The sequence below is a fragment of the Mercenaria mercenaria genome, chromosome 17, assembly GCF_021730395.1.
Source record: "Mercenaria mercenaria strain notata chromosome 17, MADL_Memer_1, whole genome shotgun sequence".
In the NCBI taxonomy this organism is placed as follows: Eukaryota; Metazoa; Mollusca; class Bivalvia; order Venerida; family Veneridae; genus Mercenaria; species Mercenaria mercenaria.
Genome location: NC_069377.1, coordinates 32,784,137 through 32,805,069, shown reverse-complemented (window position 1 = coordinate 32,805,069; position 20,933 = coordinate 32,784,137). Strand labels below are relative to the sequence as shown.

General features: G+C 35.3%; 1 protein-coding gene across 18 annotated transcripts in view; it reads left to right on the top strand.

Annotated features, from left to right (window-relative positions):
• The window catches only part of LOC123536165 (MAP kinase-activating death domain protein-like), a 115,623-nt gene that overhangs the window by 54,412 nt on the left and 40,278 nt on the right, over positions 1 to 20,933 (top strand). For 16 of the 18 annotated variants that reach the window (XM_053527613.1, XM_053527611.1, XM_053527604.1 and 13 more), the window contains exons 7-17: positions 4,113 to 4,199; positions 5,876 to 6,046; positions 7,361 to 7,519; positions 9,559 to 9,775; positions 11,217 to 11,327; positions 11,959 to 12,191; positions 12,520 to 12,587; positions 14,413 to 14,589; positions 15,223 to 15,454; positions 18,916 to 19,057; positions 20,095 to 20,112. In XM_053527613.1, coding sequence (XP_053383588.1) covers positions 4,113 to 4,199; positions 5,876 to 6,046; positions 7,361 to 7,519; positions 9,559 to 9,775; positions 11,217 to 11,327; positions 11,959 to 12,191; positions 12,520 to 12,587; positions 14,413 to 14,589; positions 15,223 to 15,454; positions 18,916 to 19,057; positions 20,095 to 20,112 — 1,615 coding nt within the window. The remainder of the gene's footprint in view (positions 1 to 4,112; positions 4,200 to 5,875; positions 6,047 to 7,360; positions 7,520 to 9,558; positions 9,776 to 11,216; positions 11,328 to 11,958; positions 12,192 to 12,519; positions 12,588 to 14,412; positions 14,590 to 15,222; positions 15,455 to 18,915; positions 19,058 to 20,094; positions 20,113 to 20,933) is intronic. The other 2 variants (XM_053527605.1, XM_053527620.1) reach the window with 1 other exon arrangement.

The following is a 20,933-nucleotide window of genomic DNA, read 5'->3' as shown; positions in this document are numbered from 1 at the left end:
GTTACTAACCTCACTGGATCAAGTCCCATATATTCCTGGCATGTATTTTGGGCAAATTATGCCCCCTTTTAGACTTTGAAAATTCTGGTTAAAGTTTTACATGCAAGTTTCTATCTCCAAAACTAATGCAGATATTGAATTGAAACTTCACATGTGCTTTCGGGGTTATAAAACTAGTTGATAGCAGCAAGTCCCATAACTAATATGCAGTTTGGTCAAATTATTCCCCCTTTTGAACTTAAAACTCTTCTGATATTTAACCTTTTTGGGTAATATTTTCCGGCTTCTGGGACAATATTTCGAATAGTCGAGCTTGGCTGTCTTACGGACAGCTCTTGTTGATAATCAAAGCACTGAAAGTCTGATTGGGAATTGCAGTTGTGGGAGACATGCACTTTTCTCAAAAGCAGCTCTAGTTTCCTGTTGATTTAGCCCTAAAACTGCTAAACTTCTAAAATGGACTGGTTCATCATTCAATTTGGGCAATACCATTTATTATTCGAAGGGGTGTTCCCTGAAAATTTACTGACTGAATAGCGAACAGAGCAGACCGTGATCTTAATTGGTCTGCACTGGTCGCAAAGGCAGAATCACTTAAAATGCCACCAACAAGCTAAAGGTTAATACTTGATTATGGTCTATGAATTTGAGAACATTGCTTATAGACCGGTTTTGTGTTGCAATGTCATTGTTTTGACTGCTAGTATAATGTTTTACAGTCTGGCAGAAAATAAGGAAAAAGAAGAATATATAACATTAAAAGTTGCAAATAAGCTTTTATACAGCCTTCTTCCAACGCACCTCCCCACCCCCTGTACATGTGACAAAATTGCAAGAATGATGAATGCTGTTCTGAATTTTAGTTTAGACCAGGTGGTACAACATTAATATGCATGAGTAAAATGCATTGCATGTGTTTAACTGAACATAGTTTTTAGTGAAGCAAATACAGTTTAGGTATCCTACTGTAACTTTTACTATAGATGGAAACGATTACACCTTGACTTATATTTTAAGTTGCAAATAAGCTTTTATACAGCCTTCTTCCAACGCACCTCCCCACCCCCTGTACATGTGACAAAATTGCAAGAATGATTAACGCTGTTCTGAATTTTAGTTTAGACCAGCTGGTACAACATTAATATGCATGAGTAAAATGCATTGCATGTGTTTAACTGAACATAGTTTTTAGCTCGACTTTTCGAAGAAAATGTAGAGCTATTGCACTCGCCCCGGCGTCGGCATCGCCGTTGGTTAAAGTTTTTGATAAAGTCAAATATCTCTGTTACTATCAAAGCTATTGACTTGAAACTTTAAATAGTTATTTACTATCAAAGTCTACACCAGGAGAAACAATCCCCATAACTCTGATTTGAATTTTGACAGAATTATGCCCCTTTTTAACTTAGAATTTTTGGTTAAAGTTTTTGATAAAGTCAAATATCTCTGTTACTGTCAAAGCTATTGACTTACAACTTAAAATACTTATTTACCATCAAAATCTACACCAGAAGAAGCAATCCCCATAACTCTGATTGAATTTTGACAGAATTATGCCCCTTTTTAACTTAGAATTTTTTGTTAAGTTTTTTGATAAAGTCAAATATCTCTATTACTATCAAGGCTTTTGACTTGAAACTTAAATTACTTATTTACCATCAAAGTCTGCACCAGGAGAAACAATCCCCATAACTTTGATTTTGAATTTTGACACAATTATGCCCCTTTTTAACTTAGAATGTTTTGTTAAAATGTTTGATAAAGTCAAATATCTCTGTTACTATTAAAACTCAAAATAGTTATTTACTATCAAAGTCTACACCAGGAGACACAATTCCCATAACTCTGGTTTGAATTTTGACAGAATTATGCCCCTTTTTAACTTAGAATTTGTTGTTCAATTTTTTGATAAAGTCAAATATCTCTGTTACTATTAAGGCTTTTGACTTGAAACTCAAAATAGTTATTTTCTGTCAAAGTCTACACCAGGAGACACAATTCCCATAACTCTGTTTGAATTTTGACAGAATTTTGTCCCTTTTTAACTTGGAATTTTTTTTACTGGCAAAGCTCTAATTCAGAGTCAGGCACTGAGAAAAGTCGAGCGTGCTGTCTTACGGACAGCTCTTGTTAGTGAAGCAAATACAGTTTAGGTATCCTACTGTAACTTTTACTATAGATGGAAACGATTACACCTTGACTTAATGACCACCACTATGTGAAAACTAAGGATAGGGCTATGCGACTAGTATGGATCCAGATCAGCTTGCACATCCCTGCAGTCTGATCTGGATCCATACTGTTTGCTTAATATCAGTTGCGTACAAGTGCAAAAATTGGTAAACAAACAGTAAAGATTTGGGATAAACAGAAAAGGATTTATGTGCTCGGATCTGGATCCTTGCTGGTTGCAAAGCCCTAATGTTGGTGGTCACAAAATGGTGCTCATTTGCTCTTGTGACAAACTATAACACCTGTTTATAAGTAAACACTTTGATCAAACCAATAACTTTTATTCATGTATCTGCCTTGTGAAAAATCAAGTGATACGCCACTTAATTTTCAAACACTTAAAAGTTTATTTTCTTCAGTGAATAAAGTCACAGAAACAATTGAATCATTAAAACAAAGGAAATTCATAATAAACTCATGAGAATTGGTCAGAATGTTTGTATTGATGATTTTTAGGTCAAGTTTAAATCTGGATCATATGGGGTCAAAAACTAGGTCACCCAGTCAAATTAAATGAAAAACTTGTTAACACTCTAGAGGCTACATTTATGACCCTATCTTCATGAAACTTGCTCAAAATGTTTATCTTGATGATCTTTAGGCCAAATTTGAATCTGGGTCATGTGGGGTCAAAAACTAGGGCACTAGGTCAGATCAAAGGAAAATCTTGTTAACACTCTAGGGGCCACATTTTTGATTCAATCTTCATAAAACTTGGTCAGAATGTTTGGTATCATGAAGTCTTGTATGATTTCGACTCTGGGTCATGTAGGGTCAAAAACTAGGTCACATAGTAAAATCGAAGGAAATGCTTGTTTATATTCTAGAGGCCACTTTTTTGCTCCAATCTTCACAAAACTTTGTCAGAATGTTTGTTTTCATGAAATCATGGACAAGTTCTAATCTGGGTTATTCGGGGTCAAAAACTAGATCACTAGGTAAATGGAAGAAAATGCTTGTTTACACTCATTTTTGGTCCAATCTTAATGAAAATTGGTCAGAATATTAAATTTTGTCTACATGAAATTTCGGACAGGTTAAAAATTAGGTCCGGTTGGGTAAAAAACTAGGTTACTAGGCCAAATGAAAGAAAAAAACACTATAGAGGCCACATTTTTGCTTCAATCTTCATGAAACTTGGTCAGAATGTTTATCTCCTTGAAAACTCAGACAAGTTTGAAACTGGGTCATGTGGTATCAAAAACTGGGTCACTAGGTCAAACATGCTTGTTATGGTGTTTTACTCCGGTGAGCGACCTATGGCCATCATGGCCCTCTTGTTTTCTTATTTGTGGCCTAAGTAACCTGTGATCCTAACTAAAAAATGCATGCATTATGATGATTATTATGAAAGGCAGCTTCCTTGGCAAAAATTGTCATAATTTGCTATTACAGTATTAGAAAACATCTCAGACTTTCATATAACAAGATAAAAAAACTTAGCCAACCCACTTAGCTCAATAGGGAGAGCGCAGATCTATGAATCACGGGGTCGTGAGTTGGATCCCCGGGTGGGGCATACGTTCCCCGTGACGAATCATTCGTCCTCCACCTCTGATTCATGTGGGGAAGTTGGCAGTTACTTGCAGAGAACAGGTTTGTACTGGTACAGAATCCAAGAACACTGGTTAGGTTAACTGTGCCGGCCGTTACATAACGGAAATACTGTTGAAAAACGGCGTTAAACCCAAAACAAACAAAAAAAGACTTCATTAAACTAAGGTTTGTAAAACTTTTTTGGTAATTTGAAGGACTTAGAAATCAGATTTCTCAGCTTTTTGTCACGCTTCTCTAACTGGTACTATTTCTAAAGTAATATAAATTAGATACCGTTGAAAAATGAAATCAAATCAATAAATGAATACATTTTCTATTTTCAGATTACATGTCCTTCACAGCATGGCCACAATGAATTACCTCCCATGGCAGAACCAGAGGGGACAATTCTGAAAAATCATCTCAAACAGGTAATTAAAATGCTTACCACATATCCTGTTACAAAGTTTACATTTTATCCTGTTACCAAGTTTACTGGATGCCCTGTTACAATGTTTCTTATCCTGTCATCAAGTTTACCTGATATCCTGTTGCAAAGCTTACCTCTTAACCTTTCAACAAGTTTATCTGATGTCTTGTTGCCAAGTTTACCTGATATCCTGTAACCAAGTGTACCTAATACCCTATTACAAAGTTTACCTTGTATCTTGTCACCAAGATGTCCTGCTGTAAAGTTCATCTAATATCCTGTTACCAAATTTTCCTGACACCCTTTTACAAAGTTTACATAATATTCTGTTACCAAGTTTACCATATATTCTTTTTATAGTTACCACATATAACTAATGTCCTGTGGCCAAGTTTACCTGATACCCTGTAACCAAATTTACCCAATAACCTTTTAATGGGTCTACCTCATATCCTGTTACCATAACAAAATGTAAAAAAAATCAATATATTGCCTCTTTGTCACCTTTGTCACAGTGTTTTGAGTTACAGAAAATGTTACTGAAAATGAAAATTTTCAGCTAACATGATTCATCAGATCTGGATAAAAAATTGTTATGCCATAGAGAAATGTTCCTAAATGTTGCATAGGATGTAGAGAAGTAAATAATATATGCTTGACAGTTTGAACAGTATACATTGAAAAGTTTTCATGTACAATTTCTCACGCAAAGGTTACAGATATTAGTTAGTCACACAATGATTCATTTAGATTTTTTTTTTTATCTTTTTCGATGTGCTGTTGTCACACAATAGGTCTATAAATAGTAAGTGAGAGAATCTTTGTAAACGCTTTCAAAAATGTTGCCAAGTACAAATCAGTTGAATAGTATGTGTAAAGGTTTTTCATGTTGCTAATTTTTTTTAGCTCACCTGAGCACAAAGTGCTCAAGGTGAGGTATTGTGACCAGTCATTGTCCGGCGTGCATCGTCCATCAACATTTGCCTTGTGAACACTCAAGAGTTGTGACCTAATCTTTATGAAACTTGGTCAGAATGTTAAACTTTGTCTTGATGATCTCTAGGTCAATTTCGAAACTGGGTCATTTGGGGTCAAAAACTAGGTCACTAGGCCAGATGAAAGGAAAAGCTTGTGAACACTGTAGAGGCCTCAGTTGTGAACAATCTTTATGAAACTTAGTCAGAATGTTTGTCTTGATGATTTCTAGGTCAAGTTTGAAACTGGGTCATGTGGGGTCGAAAACTAGGTCACCAGTCAAATCAAAGGAAAAGCTTATGAATACTCTAGAGGCCACAGTTGTGACTCAATCTTGTATGTTAACTTCCGGCCCTTAAGCATGAGTATAACACCACAACCAAGAAAAAATTTGTATATTTATTTCAGGCCCTTACAAGCATGAGTATAACACCACAACCAAGAAAAAATTTGTATATTTATTTCAGGCCCATACAAGCATGAGTATAACACCACAAGCAAGAAAAAATTTGTATATTTATTTCAGGCCCTTACAAGCATGAGTATAACACCACAACCAAGAAAAAATTTGTATATTATTTCAGGCCCTTACAAGCATGAGTATAACACCACAAGGAAGAAAAAATTTGTATATTTATTTCAGGCCCTTACAAGCATGAGTATAACACCACAACCAAGAAAGAATTTGTATATTTATTTTAGGCCCTTACAAGCATGAGTATGACACCACAACCAATTAAGAATTTAGACGCTCTTGCTCAAAATCCAGAGATGTGGAAACGAAGAGAAAGTTTCTCATCAACGACAGGGTTCAATCCTCTCATCTACGGCAACGATGTGGACTCTGTAGATGTTGCCACAAGAGTTGCCATGGTAACCTTCTTAAAACTTTCATTTGTAGTCATATTGATCCATATATGAAAATAAAAATAATAGATAAAACTTTTTTGTCAGTCACTTGATTTCATATCCCTACTGAAAAAAAAGGATAATGGAAAAACTGCTATATTGTAAATTTTTACTTTTCATGACATGAGTATAATTGAGCTGCGCCATGAGAAAACCAACATAGTGGCTTTGCAACAGCATGGATCCAGACCAGCCTGCGCAGTCTGGTCAGGATCCATGCTGTTCGCTTTCAAACCCTATTGCAATTAGAGAAACTGTTAGCGAACAGCATGGATCCTGACCAGACTGCACGGATGTGCAGGCTGGTCTGGATCCATGCTGGTCACAAAGCCACTATGTTGGTTTTCTCATGGTGTGGCTCAATTATGTTCTTTGTAATCTAGATACTTCTACCCCTTGTATATTGTGATTAGACCATTGACAAACCTTATGTGAGAAGTTTGACATTTTGAACGGTATCAGTTTTTGGAAGTATGATTTATTAGATATGGTAAATAGGCAAAAACAGGACTTGTATTCAAGAATTTTGAGATAATTTGCCTGGAAGTCTAAAGATTGCGCAGTTGAATAGAAATTTTGTAATCTGTAATGGCAGCTGACTTGATTGGAAGAATAAAAATGTCTGGGGAAAACTGGCAAACCTGTAATTGTGTGCGAATATTTCTGCATTAATGAGCTTTCTCAGAAAGTGAATTTTTATGTCCTTAAATTGAAGATTTTTACACAATTATTTAAAGGGTCTTTGTCTAAAGATATTTGAAATAAAGGCACTGTTAAGGAATTTAAGAGTGTGTGGTTACAGTTGAACCTGCTAATGCAGCCAACTAAATTAAGCAGCCACTTGTCAGAAGCAGTCTGTCCTCAGTCTTCCCAATCCAGACTTATTGTTCTAATTTCCACTTGTCTTAAGCTGCCACCTGTCTTTAAGCAGCCAGATTGTGTCAATTCCTTGGCTGGCTGCTTAATCCAGGTTTGACCTACTTAATACTGGTTTTAGTTTGACCTACTTAATCCAGGTTTGAGCTACTTAATACAGGTATGACCTACTTTATCCAGATTTTACCTACTTAATTAACGTTTGATTATAGGCAGTGTAACTAGTCAAGATGCAACATTATAGGGAAGACTTGATTGTATTTGTTGTGCTCTCAGAAGTTGTTGCCTTTGGGTGATTTATGTTGTAAGAGATTCATGAGAAATCAAATAGCTGCCATTGTAGAGAGGTGCTTGCTATTTAGAGGTGTCAGCTAATAGGGGTTATATTGTATCTATTTACAGGTGAGGTTTTTCAACTCGGCAAACACTTTGGGAAACTTCTCCGAGCATACAAGGACACTGAGACTATATCCCAGACCTGTTGTAGCCTTCCAGTTATACAGTTTCCTGAAATCAAGACCGGTGAAGACACATTTTACCCACAGATTGGCTAAAACTCAGGTTAAATACACTTTCCTCATATGACAACAAGTCCAGAAAAGTGCACTTATTTCGTATGACAGATGTCCACTAAAATGTACTTATTCTAAATGACAATAAGTGCAGTAAAATTGAACTTATAAATGTCATTTGACAACAGTAAAGTACACATATATGACAACAAATGCAGTAAATTGCACTTCTGTCAGGGCCTTCCTTCTTTTTATAACAGAGGTTGATATTTGGCCACTCCCCAGTTCAAAACAAGCTTATTTTTCCCAGTTGTGGCAGAGAAACTGAGAAACTTTCTAAAACATTCTTTTAAAACTTATTAATCATATTTGGTATTTCACATTTTAAGGAAACAAGCTCATTACGGATTAGGAAATCACCTTATTTCTTCCTCTGTTACAGAGTTTTTGCAGAAGGAAAAAAGTGTTGGTTTTAATAAACTTCCCTTTTCTGAAAATGAGTAATTAAAACATAAAAAAATCCTAATTTAAAAGGCCATGGCCTCTTCCCAATTTGAATTTTCTCTTAATTTTGGCCAATTTGGATAAAAAAGATAAAACATTCTAAATATATTAATTTTGTTGATGAATTGTTATGAAACTTCCACAATATCTTAGTTAGCTTAAAAGCTGTATAACCATGGAAAGTTTATGTAAAATTTCTGAATTTTTTTTTTTTGAAACTGATATTTCAAGATTTTCACAGTGAGATAAAAAAATTATTTTTAGCTCTAAAATTGACATTCTTTAAGACATTTTACAAATTCGAAAAAGATCATTCAACCACTCTTAGTGACTTTTAGAATAATGCTAAAGACATCTTACAAATTTGAAAAGATTCACTACCAAACTTAGCGACTTAGAATAATGTATAGTTTATATGTGTATCTTGCAAAATAAAGCCCTGAGGAATCCTGTAACATATTAGGTAGATCAGACTTTAGCCTCCAATATATTTCTTTAAGATTTCAAATACATAGACAAGCCAGTCTGTATCCTACGCCCAGTAAAACAATGTTATTATCATTTCACTGATGAAATCTCCGGTAAAGACTGGCTTTTGACTATGAAAGTATCAAAGCATTAAAAGTATTGAAAAAAGATGTTTTTTATATAATTCTTTATAACCAGTCTCTCGGCTGGTCTAAGAGCCTATTCATCCATCATCTTGTGTTGTCTGGATGAGCAGCTATTTTTCTCAAGAAAATAGCAAAGGGAAATGATTAATTTATCAACTGAACAGCCAGTCAGTAACTTCCTTTCAAGTGTGATACAAACTGTCTGATACTTAGTGTTTGCAGCATTTGTAGAGACAATTTCTTAATGCATTTCTTAATTGAAAGCTTGTGCAGTGATTTACAGTAATTTGCATAAGATTGCTTAACCCTTATCATGGTGGACATGATTGATTTTGTCTTTGCGACCAGTGTAGATAATGATTAGTCTGCACATCCATGCAGTCTGATCAAGATCTGCACTGTTTGCCATTCAGACAGTAGATTTTTGGTAAGCACCCCTTTTAACAGTTAATGGTACTGTCCAAATTGAAAGATGAACATATTCATTATAGGAATTGCCAATACTTAGAAATAGTCCATCAAGACTTAAATATATTTTTCTAAGAAGAGTCTTTATTTCATGTTTTTTTTCAGTGGATTATTGAGGTATCAAGGGGGATTATTTTTGATAAGTAAATCAAAGAGGAAATCATCAAATATAATTTCAATAGTACGTACCTACATTTGATTAGTACGGTTGAATAATAAAATTCAAATTTGGGTCAGATAATTATTTTGACTTAACCTATAGCCTGCTGGCGGCAAGTGATTCTGCCTTTGCGACCAGTGCAGACCAAGATCAGCCTGCATGTCCGTGCAGGCTGATCATGGTCTGTACTGTTCGCTATTCAGTCTGTAAATTTTCAGTGAACACCCCTTTGAGTAATAAGTGGTACTGCCCAATTTGAATGATGGGCCAGTCCATTTTAGAAATTCAGTAGGGTAAAGGTTAAAGCATGTTTAGAACATGGTTTATATTTTCTTGTTGCAGGCTGTTGAATATTTTGGTGAGTGGTCTCTGTGCCCACAGAATGTTGCCTTCCTGCGAGTGCAGACCTCTGTGTTTGATCCTCTGTTGATAGGAGACAAGGCCAAATGGTACGCCAATCAGCTGCAGCCTATAGTATTCCGTGTTTACGATGACGCGTCCTCTATGGGTGCTGCCCTGAGTTCAGCTTCCGAGGTTGTCAGTGATGACTACCCTACTGGTAAGTTTGTAGGTATAGTTGAAACTTGGTATCTCAAATTCCAAGAGATCGAGTCCCCAGTTTGAAATATCCTAGATTCGACTTAAAATGATATATTTTGAACACGTTTTTTGGGACGGGACATAAAAATATTCTTCGAGATAATGGGAATTTAGAGATAAGCAAGTTTGAGGTATCGAGTTTCAACTGTACCATAATTTTTATGTGAACTGTGCCATGAAAAAACCAACATAGTGGGTTTGCAAACAGCATGGATCCAGACCAGCCTGCGCATCCGCGCAGTCTGGTCAGGCTCCATGCTGTTCGCTTTTAAAGCCTATTGGAATTGGAGAAACTGTTAGTGAACAGCATGGATCCTGACCAGACTGCGCAGATGTGCAGGCTGGTCTGGATCCATGCTGGTGGCAAACCCACTATGTTGGTTTTTTTATGGCATGGCTCATGTGGAGTCCCAACAGTCTAGCTGATATTTTTGCTTGTATCATTATCTATGAAAGGGTTATATGAAGGTGTGTGATATGTGACAGAAGTTTTATGCTGCAAAAAAACTGGTAGTGTTACTTGCAAGTCACTGATTTATTTGACTTTCCTGGTCTCAGTAATTCAGTGTTTGCATAAAATAAATACTGAATTCCTGAGAAGGTGATATGAAAAATGTTCAACCCGAGATTTGTGAATATGAGGTGCCAGTATGAATTTAATAAACAAATTATGTTCATTTGTACACAAAGAAGACAATAACTGTGTAAGCAAAGCTGAAAGATTTAAAGAAGAAAATTCAATTTACTGAGCTATTTAATAGTTAGCTATGTGTTTGTTCATGGTTTAAGGATTAGGATAAAGAACCAGGATTTTATACAGTCGACATTGTATTAAGAGACCACCCAAGGGACTGCTAAGAAGTGGTCTCTTAATGGAATGGTCTCTTAATGAATTTCAGTCAGATGAAAAGAAAAGTTAAATGTAACTGTACTTTTTATGAACATACATGTATGGTTTCAAAATATGTTTTAACATCCTGAACACTTTTCCAAGTCCACAAACCCTGAAAAGTATGGCAATATTGTTTGTCAGTTTGACTGATACAAAGGTTAATTGCATTCAGTCACGTGCTAAACATACTCGCTAATTACACAGATGAAGAAATGCCCGGTAGAATTTTGATACCCGGTCGCTTAATAGATACTTTTGTCGAATATTTTACCTGTCGGGACCAGATTTATGTGGTCGCTAGTCGTTTGATAAAAAAGTTGTTTAACAGAATGAATTTATATACTGAAAACGTTCGGGAGGGATTTTGACTGGTCGTTTAATACAAAAATCGCTTAATAGAGGTGGTCGCATGTACAATGTTGACTGTATACGTTATTTTATGGATCATGAAAGCATAAATATCAGAGAATTTATAACAACAGCTTAAAGTGTTATATATTTTTTGCAGATGAAAGTGGCAGTGACAGTGATGGAGCAGAGTCTACATCGTCTTCTTACTCTTCTCTTAGTGACTTTGTTACCGACATGGTGAATAGTGAGATTGATGGAGATACTCCTTGTAAGTAGTAACTTCCCTCTCTCAGTGACTTTGTTACCGACATGGTGAATAGTGAGATTGATGGAGATACTCCTTGTAAGTAGTAACTTCCCTGTCTGAGTGACTTTTTTTATTGACCCAATGAATAGTGAGATTGATAGAGATATCCCTTGTAAGTAGTAACTTCCCTCTCTCAGTGACTTTATTGACCCAATGGATAGTGAGATTGATGGAGATACCCCTTGGAAGTAGTAACTTCCCTCTCTCAGTGACTTTATTGACCCAATGGATAGTGAGATTGATGGAGATACCCCTTGTAAGTAGTAACTTCCCTCTCTCAGTGACTTTGTTACCGACATGGTGAATAGTGAGATTGATGGAGATACTCCTTGTAAGTAATAACTTCCCTCTCTCAGTGACTTTGTTACCGACATGGTGAATAGTGAGATTGATGTAGATACCCCTTTTAAGTTATAACTTCCCTGTCTTTTTGACTTTATTACTGATGTAATGAATAGTGATATAAGATATCCTGTGTAAGTAATAACAGACACCACTTCTTAGTGAAGTTAAACAGTTCATTATTTTATAATGTAGAAAAGTTTGTTTATATAAACTTAATCACCTGACTATTTTGTATTACTGCTTCCAGCATTTCTCCCGGAGAATCAAGTTTTAGCAGTAGATGAGTCCAAAGTGTACAACCCACCAGACAGATTGCAGTTACCTGATTCATCGTTACCGATGAGTGACTCAGCCCACTCTCACAATGACAGTGAAGATGATGATGCTGGTGACTCGTCCGATAGCTCGTACTCAAGTAGTCCTAGATATGCTCCGGAACCCGATTCTGTTGCCATCACCAATCCAAATATGCAAGAGATGGTATACCTCCCCATTTGATTTTAGAACAATTATTATCATTAAGTGTATAAGAAAAATTGTTGTAAATTTCGTTTAAAACTGCTTGAAGAAAAATTTGAATTCCTCAGTTTCAAAGATTTTATTAAGGCAAAATCATTTGCCGCCAATAGGCTAAGGGTTAAGCATCGCATTTTGTGTAAAAGTTTAATGCCTTTTTAATTTGATTTCTTTCATTGTTCAACTCCCATCTTTCTTAAATGCCTTTTTAATTTGATTTTTTTATTGCTCAACTCCCATCTTTCTCATATAAACTATAATTATTGTGATATTTGTAAAACCTGATTTTCAGGAACCATCCAAAGAATTTCGATATGATTCCGGAAATATCACGCCCACAGGGAGACACAGGATTATAAGGTATTGATCTTAAGAAGAGATATACTTTGAACTGTGTAAATAATCAGTCTAACATGAAGTTCATGGTGTGCCAAAAATTCCACTGGCCCTTGCACCCTTTTTACTTGGGGTTTACAGACACACCAACACAATGCAGGCCATATGGTGAATTTTTACTGATTTTTACACATTCTACTATCACCCAATTAAATTTTTCACTATTTTTGCCAAATTTAGAAAGTGGGGAAATGCATTTTAAACTTAAAACAACAAAAACAACAACAAAAAAATTTCAGTTGATATCTTCTAATTTGTGAAGTTTTTGTTTTAAGTTCCAGAAGGGAGGCATAGAGTAGTCTCACTGTCTGTTAAAGATTTCCCTATTTTTTATTCACAAAGTCCCACAAATAGTGAATGCAGTGTTCACAAAAGACCCTGAAAATTCACAGGACAGTCGGTCTGGTAAACATGATTTTTTTACAGAACCGGGTAATATTTTACCAGACTGAATTCTTTTTAATAAATTTGATATCTGATCTTTAAAACTGGTATTAGTCTATATGATATAGACTGTAGACAGCATTACACAAATAACATGCCTTAAGTTTATTTCCACATATTAATTGAAACAGATTTCAGACATTAAGTATTCAGGCTGTAAAAAGTCTCCTTGTACTTTGATTCAGTGTTGTTATATTTTCTGGATGGAGTCCATTCAACATATGTGTAATAGAGTCCCACTTAAGCCGGTGCTAAGGCGTGAGAGGTGTTGCACATTTCATTATCTCTCGTGAACAGACTCCATCAAAACGAGTCTGCTGTTATTCTTCTTGGTTGCATCCTTTGCTTCCAAAGGATCTTTTTACAGATTTTATTCATATTCATTTGCTATATCATCGCTCTCTTTCCCCCACAAGTCTATTGTTTGCACTGAGCCACATTGATGTTGACATAATAATGACGGAATTTCTGGAAATTCCCACCTGGTTCCCGCATACATAAATCGAGTACCATCCACGATTAGTACACATCCAATGACAACTCGCGTTCTTAGAATTGTCTTGACGTCATGAGGGGTTTCCACTGTTTCTATTTTAAGGACCAATGAAACAAGCACTTACTAAAATGTAGTTTGACATCAATTTCTCGGGATTTCATGTTACAATTATAATGAAAGTCAAACTTTCGCGAAATCGTGGAGGACTTTCTTCTTATTTTATCATATTGACCTGCACTTTTTATCAGACACTCGGTCTTGTGAACTTGATATATCACGGTGGACCGGATCAATATTTACCGGACATGTCCGACGGCTTTCGCGACCCCTGTGAATGTTTGGACTTCACATTTTAAAATATATTAAAAATGAGGTGTTGTTGGCAGTGTTTTAGGGCTGAAATTCCTCTCAATAAAAAATTATTCCTCCATATTTCTGGCAGAAATTCCACCCCCCCCCCCCCCCAAAAAAAAAAAAAAAAAAAAAAGACCATACTATTTAAAAACAAGACATTGAGCTTTTAAGTAATTTTCTCTTGGAGTATACAGTATTTGTAACAATTATAGCTGTTTTCATAACAACACAATTTTCGTCCTATTTTAGTCATTACGAATCAGTTTTCCACTTCAAATGGGCCCTGCTAACATTCCCCTGAATTCAGAAAAAAAGAAAAACTGAAAATTTACTGCAGATACTGGTTTATTCAGAATTATTCTGTAGTATTTTTAAAATAATGGTAACAAGGCTGCCAAATTCTTGAAAAAAAGTGTCTTTCATTGTTTTTACTCTGTATAGAAAATTATATTATGACAATCAGGTAGTGTACCATCAAACCTTGTATTTTTTCAGCCGTCAGGACAGCAGTGGTTCAGGAAGTCCCCCACCCCCAGGGAGGACAAGACCTCCACTACAACCTCTAAACAAGAGCATTAACTCTGCTTTCGAATCATATGAGAAGCCACCCAGTCCTAGGGATAGAGTGCCACCCAGTTCTAGAGAAAAACTACCTGCTGGTTCGGCCCAGAGGTTTGTGAAATTGTACCTATCATATACATCCTTATGAACACAACCCAACTTATAAATGTGCACACATTTGGAGTAACTTGGCTATTTCAAGTTGAAAAAGAAAATAGTTCCAGTTTCTATTTATGAATCATAGATATAATGTTAGAAAAATGTAAAAAAAAAAAAAAAAAAAAAAAAAAAAAAAAAAAAAAGTTGTTTTATTGCCCATTTAAGAAGACTCATCTCATTACCATAACTGCAAACTGCAATACCAGTTTGTGGAAAAAGGCAAAGTATGTCATAGAAATCACTGCTATATTTACATTGTTGCTTTTTTAACTCCAAACTTTATACCTGCCGATTTATGGTTTTGTTCAGCTCAAATGTGTCGTGTGATTTTGCCTAGTAATGTTTGCAATGTTTAATTCATGTTAAGCTGGCAGTGGCTTGACAGACTAATGCATTATTGGTTTATTTTCTAAAATATGACTGGATTATTTTTTGGAGCCAGTAAAAGATATTTTGTTCTTTAAACATTGACTGCAAAAAATAGATGTAATTTATCTTGCTTCATCCTGTGTATAAATTTCTTCTTGTTGCTTAAAATATTGACTAAAAGATAAACAAAATTATGTAAAAATTCTTCTCTTGAAGGGTGCCAACAAGTCCTAGACTTCCACCAAGCCCCAGAGACAGAGCCCCTCCCAGTCCCAGAGACTTAAATCCACCAAGTCCCAGGATGCCACGGGTGCCTCCTCCAAGTCCCAGCATGGGTCGAGAGAGATTTGGATCCCAGGGCAGTACAGGAAGTCAAGACAGTGGCAAGGGTGGACCAGCGGTACCACGAACCTTAGGCATGCTTCACCCAAACAAAAATGGAACAAAGGTATATTGTGAAATCATTTAATTCAGGGGTATAAAATTTTTTTGGTATATAAAATTTCATAATTTTGCCTGAAATGACTATTTTTCATTTTGATTTGAATAATGTATTTCCACTTCTCAAGGTAAAATAATGGGAACTGTGCTCGTTTGTTGTGATCTAATTTTGTGCAGTGATGCAAACACCAAGTCAGCTAAAATTTAGTCCCCCCACATATATTAATGATTTCATAGTAAAAGTAAACTCTTAACTGTCAGTTCACCTCTGTTTAAATGGCCAGCCGTATTTGGCTTTATAAGGTGCCAACATGCATTGAAAAGCATTGTTATGTTGGACAGTAGCTACTCCTGTTGTCTATATCTTATATTTCACTCTGACACAGAAGTATAACATTTGTCACAAGCATTTTGACATACATTAAGACATGCATTATTTTGAATTTAGTTACATTAATGTTTGCTCCAAAAGTTTTTTGCATTCTTGAAGTCATGAACACAGTTCTTCTGAATTTCATCTACATTGACTGAACTAAAAGGACAGAGATGCAGACTTTTATCTTAAGAGAGGGAAGTAGGTTTCTTATGGAGTAGATTTTTGTAGAATTTATATCACTATTACTGAAAATTTTATCATACATCCTGCTAAGTACAATCCCAACAGATTGCAAGAAACATGACAATGGTTAATGGGAAATGGCATTGCACTTTAATGTTGATTGATAGTTCTATAATGAAGAAAAAAACAACAGCAGATTTCTCATGAAATGAATCTACTTCATAAAAGACCTAATCAGGCAGATATGTCAGAAAAACATGTGACAAAGGTGTCAGAGGATGATTGAGTAAATAAAGAGTTGACTGAGTAGTATAGAATGAATATGATGTTCGCATGACAGTTGTAATTTGGTTCAGGTATATAAATATTTGCTTGCAAAATGATATCAAATGAAACATCTGTAAACTGTTGTGCTGTGTCACTGTTGTCTGTTTCCCAGGAGAATTAAAAATGAAAACCCAGATTTTTCTTTTCTTATGTAAAAATTCTTGTTTTTTTTTCTGTTTTAACTTCGAAAACTTTGTTCAGGTTATCCTAAAAAATTTAGATCCATTTTACTTTATTTAAATGAATCCGTAAACAGATGTTTTAGAAGCATTAAACTTGGTGAAGCAAAATAATAGCTGACAATGTTTGATGGACATCTATTGTGACATGCTTTGGGACATGCATTCATTGATTTCAGTTACAAATGTTTTAGCCTAAGTTTCTAACATTCTTAAAGTCAATCATGAGAGCTAATTGGCTGCAAGTGACTTTGCCTTTGCGACCAGTGCAGACCATGGTCAGCCTGCACAGACATGCAGGCTGATCATGGTCGGCACTGTTCACTGTTCAGTCATTAAGTTTTCAGTGAACACCTCTTTGAATGATAAGTGGTACTGCCCAAAATGTATGGTGGACCAGTCCATTTTAGAAATTTAGCAGGGTAAAGGTTAAGTTCCCGTTTTAACAGAACAGTGGACTCTGTGAATCCAAAGGACCAGAAATACCAGTAATGAGTCCCAAGTTTTTATTAGCTCACCTGAGCAATGCTCAGGTGAGTTTTTCTGATCGCTCGATGTCCGGCGTCCGGCGTCCGTCGTCTGTCGTCCGTCGTCTGTCAACATTTAGCTTGTGTATGCGATAGAGGCTGTATTTTTCAATTAATCTTCATGAATATTGGTCAGAATGATTGCCTTGATGAAATCTAGGCCGAGTTCGAAAATGGGTCATCTCGGGTCAAAAACTAGGTCACTAGGTCAAATCAAAGAAAAACCTTGTGTATGCGATAGAGACTATTTTTCATTTAATCTTCATGAATATTGGTCAGAATGATAACTTTGATGAAATCTAGGCCGAGTTCGAAAATGGGTCATCTCGGGTCAAAAACTAGGTCACTAGGTCAAATCAAAGAAAAACCTTGTGTATGCGATAGAGGTGGTATTTTTCAATTAATCTTCATGAATATTGGTCAGAATGATAATCTTGATAAAATCTAAGCCGAGTTTGAAAATGGGTCATCTCGGGTCAAAAACTAGGTCACTAGGTCAAATCAAAGAAAAACCTTGTGTATGCGATAGAGGCTGTATTTTTCAATTCTTCTTCATGAATATTGGTCAGAATGATAACCTTGATGAAATCTAGGCCGAGTTCGAAAATGGGTCATCTCGGGTCAAAAACTAGGTCACTAGGTCAAATCTAAGAAAAACCTTGTGTATGCGATAGAGGCTGTATTTTTCAATTGATCTTCATGAATTTTGGTCAGAATGATTGCCTTGATGAAATCTAGGCCGAGTTCGAAAATGGGTCATCTGGGGTCAAAAACTAGGTCACTAGGTCAAATCAAAGAAAAACCTTGTGTATGCGATAGAGGGGGTATTTTTCAATTGATCTTCATGAATTTTGGTCAGAATGATTACCTTGATGAAATCTAGGCCGAGTTCGAAAATGGGTCATCTGGGGTCAAAAACTAGGTCACTAGGTCATATCACGTAAAAACCTTGTGTATGGGATAGAGGCTGTATTTTTCAATTGATCTTCATGAATTTTGGTCAGAATGATTGCCTTGATGAAATTTAGACCAAGTTCGAAAATGGGTCATCTGGGGTCAAAAACTAGGTCACTAGGTCAAATCAAAGTAAAACCTTGTGTATGCAATAGAGGCTGTATTTTTCAACTGATCTTCATGAAATTTAGCCAGAATGATTACCTTGATAAAATCTAGGCCGAGTTCGAAAATGGGTCATCTGGGGTCAAAAACTAGGTCACTAGGTCAAATCGAAGAAAAACATTGTGTATGCAATAGAGGATGTATTTTTCAATTGATCTTCATGAAATTTGGTCAGAGTGATTGCCTTGATGAAAACTAGGTCGGTTTTGAATATGGGTTATCTTAGGTCAAAAACTAGGTCACTAGGTCAAATTAAAGAAAAATCTTGTGTATGCAATAGAGACTGTTTTTTTCAGTTGATATTTATGAAATTTGGTCAGGTTGATTGCCTTAATGAAATCTAGGTCGAATTTGAATATGGGTCATCTGAGGTCAAAAACTAGGTCACTTGGTCAAATCAAAGAAAAAACTTCTGTATGTGATAGAGGCTGTATTTTTCAGTTGATCTTCATGAATTTTGGTCAGAATGATTGCCTTGATAAAATCTAGGTCGAGTTTGAACATGGGTCATCTAGGGTCAAAAACTAGGTCATATCTAAGAAAATGCTTGTTTTATCGCAAGAGACCAATTTTTTGGTCCAATCTTAATGAAAATTGGTCAGAATATTTGTTTCCATGAAATCACTAGGTCAAACATGTTTTACACTGTTATGGAGTGTTTCTTAGGTGAGCGACCTAGGGCCATCTTGGCCCTCTTGTTGAGTCCAGTGGTCTCAAGTACATTTTAGCTAGAATTAATATTTGGTTTATTTTTCAGTCTTCATCATTAGATGGCACAGATAATAAGCAACCTGGAGTACCAGACCGGGGAGCGAGCCCATCTTCACTGATCTCTACCCTCAGTAGTGACTTGACAGACTTTGCACACAATGCAAGCAGTACCTTGTCTGAGTTGTTTGGTAAGTGTTTAGGGTTTCTTTTTCAGGAAGTTGAATGAGGTTGTTTTCTAGACTAGCTGCTAGATTGATAATTCATTTTCTTTAATTGTAGTTTTTACTAAAGCCAGTCTTTTCTGGAGATTTTATTTGATGAATTTCTGTTAGAGGACCCCCCACCCCCCACTAAAATCATGAGACATAAAATAGTAGTAGTCTATGGTATCTGAAATTTGATAATTTGATATAGACTGGCTCCATTTACAACATTTGAAAAATGAAATGAGATATAACTGCAAGATTTTTTCCCTCTGATTTGGCAGTGTGGCTGTTGCAAAAATGTGTGATAGAATGTCTTTATTTAGAATTGTTAAAAGAAATGATATTTTTTTAAAAACTGATACTATTAGGAGTCAATTTGTCTTAAATGTTTAAATGTGCTATGTTAGTGCATTGGCTTGTATTTTAAATATTTATGGTTTCATAGGATGTAAAAGAAAAAAAATGGGAATTTTACCTTTGAATTTTGTTTAAAAAAAAAACTGATACAATTTGATTTTGGGATTCGGGCCAAACTTCGGCACAAAATTTCTCTGAGAAAAACCTCTGTGATCATTGTCTAGGAGCTAGTCTAGTTATTTGCCTATATCCCTTTTCATTGCACGTTTGTGCCTGTGAAATCATTTATATTCGTGGGGAATTAATATTTGTGAAATTTCTGGTTGTACCAATCGTCAAAATTAAATCCTAAGGAACAAAGAAAATTCCTGATTACCTTATCTTTAATGTTTGACATCAACGTGTTTTAGTTTCCACGAAAAATCTGTTTTAACAAAAACCATGAAATATTTTGCCAACAAAACTAAATGATTTCAAAAAATTGCCTGTGTATGTTGCAAATTTATATGCAGTTCAAACAAACTTGTTGCTATGGATAAACTAGATTTAGTGGAAAAACTGTTTACTATCATAAAGAATTAAAAAAATGTCATCAGGAAAAAATTCTATTTCAAAAGATATGAAAATGTTTCTTGGGCTGATACTATGCTTTGTTTAAACAGGATTGTCCGATAAGAAAGGTAAAAATGCAGAATTGACAAAAAAGACCTGCTCATATTTGCCTAAAAACAAAATTTCTCTTATTTCTTTTTGCCTTGCAACAAAACCATAACTTATTGGTGAATTACAAAGAAATAATGTGTTGGAAGTTTTACTTCCTTTATCGCTTGTCAAAAGTATTTTGTTTATATTTCAAGCAAATAGTGGAGATTTTTTTCATATACACAAAATTGAGCAGTGTGATTTTGTCATGTGAACCATTAACATGGTATGAGTACTCATGGATTCAGTGTGTAGAAATTGAAAATGTTAATGTGTGCTAATCTCTAAGATTATTATTTCCGACAATAAAGTTTAAAATTTTTGTTGTAGTTTTTCTGTCCTTCAGTCTCGGCTCACTTCGGTGTTTTAAAACAACTAAAATTTCTTCTGAAACATAATTTTCATTGTGTATAGGATTTCTTTCTGTACAGTCTTTCAAACATTCTCAAGTCCTTCCTTAAACTTTTTGTCTGTAGTTCTTTTATTATTAATCTAAGATCTGTTATATAGAACCTGTCTGAAACTCTAGGAAGAATATAAAGCAAAATCTCACGAAAGAAATCTCGCAAAATCTCATGATAGCCAAACAAGATCTCATCATATTAGTGATTGTTTAGTGACCAGTCTTAAAACAGTCTGACTATCATTCCTTTGATCAGTAATCTGTCTTTATGTTCTGTGTAGATTTTGAATGGAACAGTGAAATACCAGTGTTGATACAGTGTCTCGATCTCTGTTATTCAGAGCTTAAAGAAGCTCTATTTTAGGTTAAAATTACCTTGTTACCAACACATTTAAA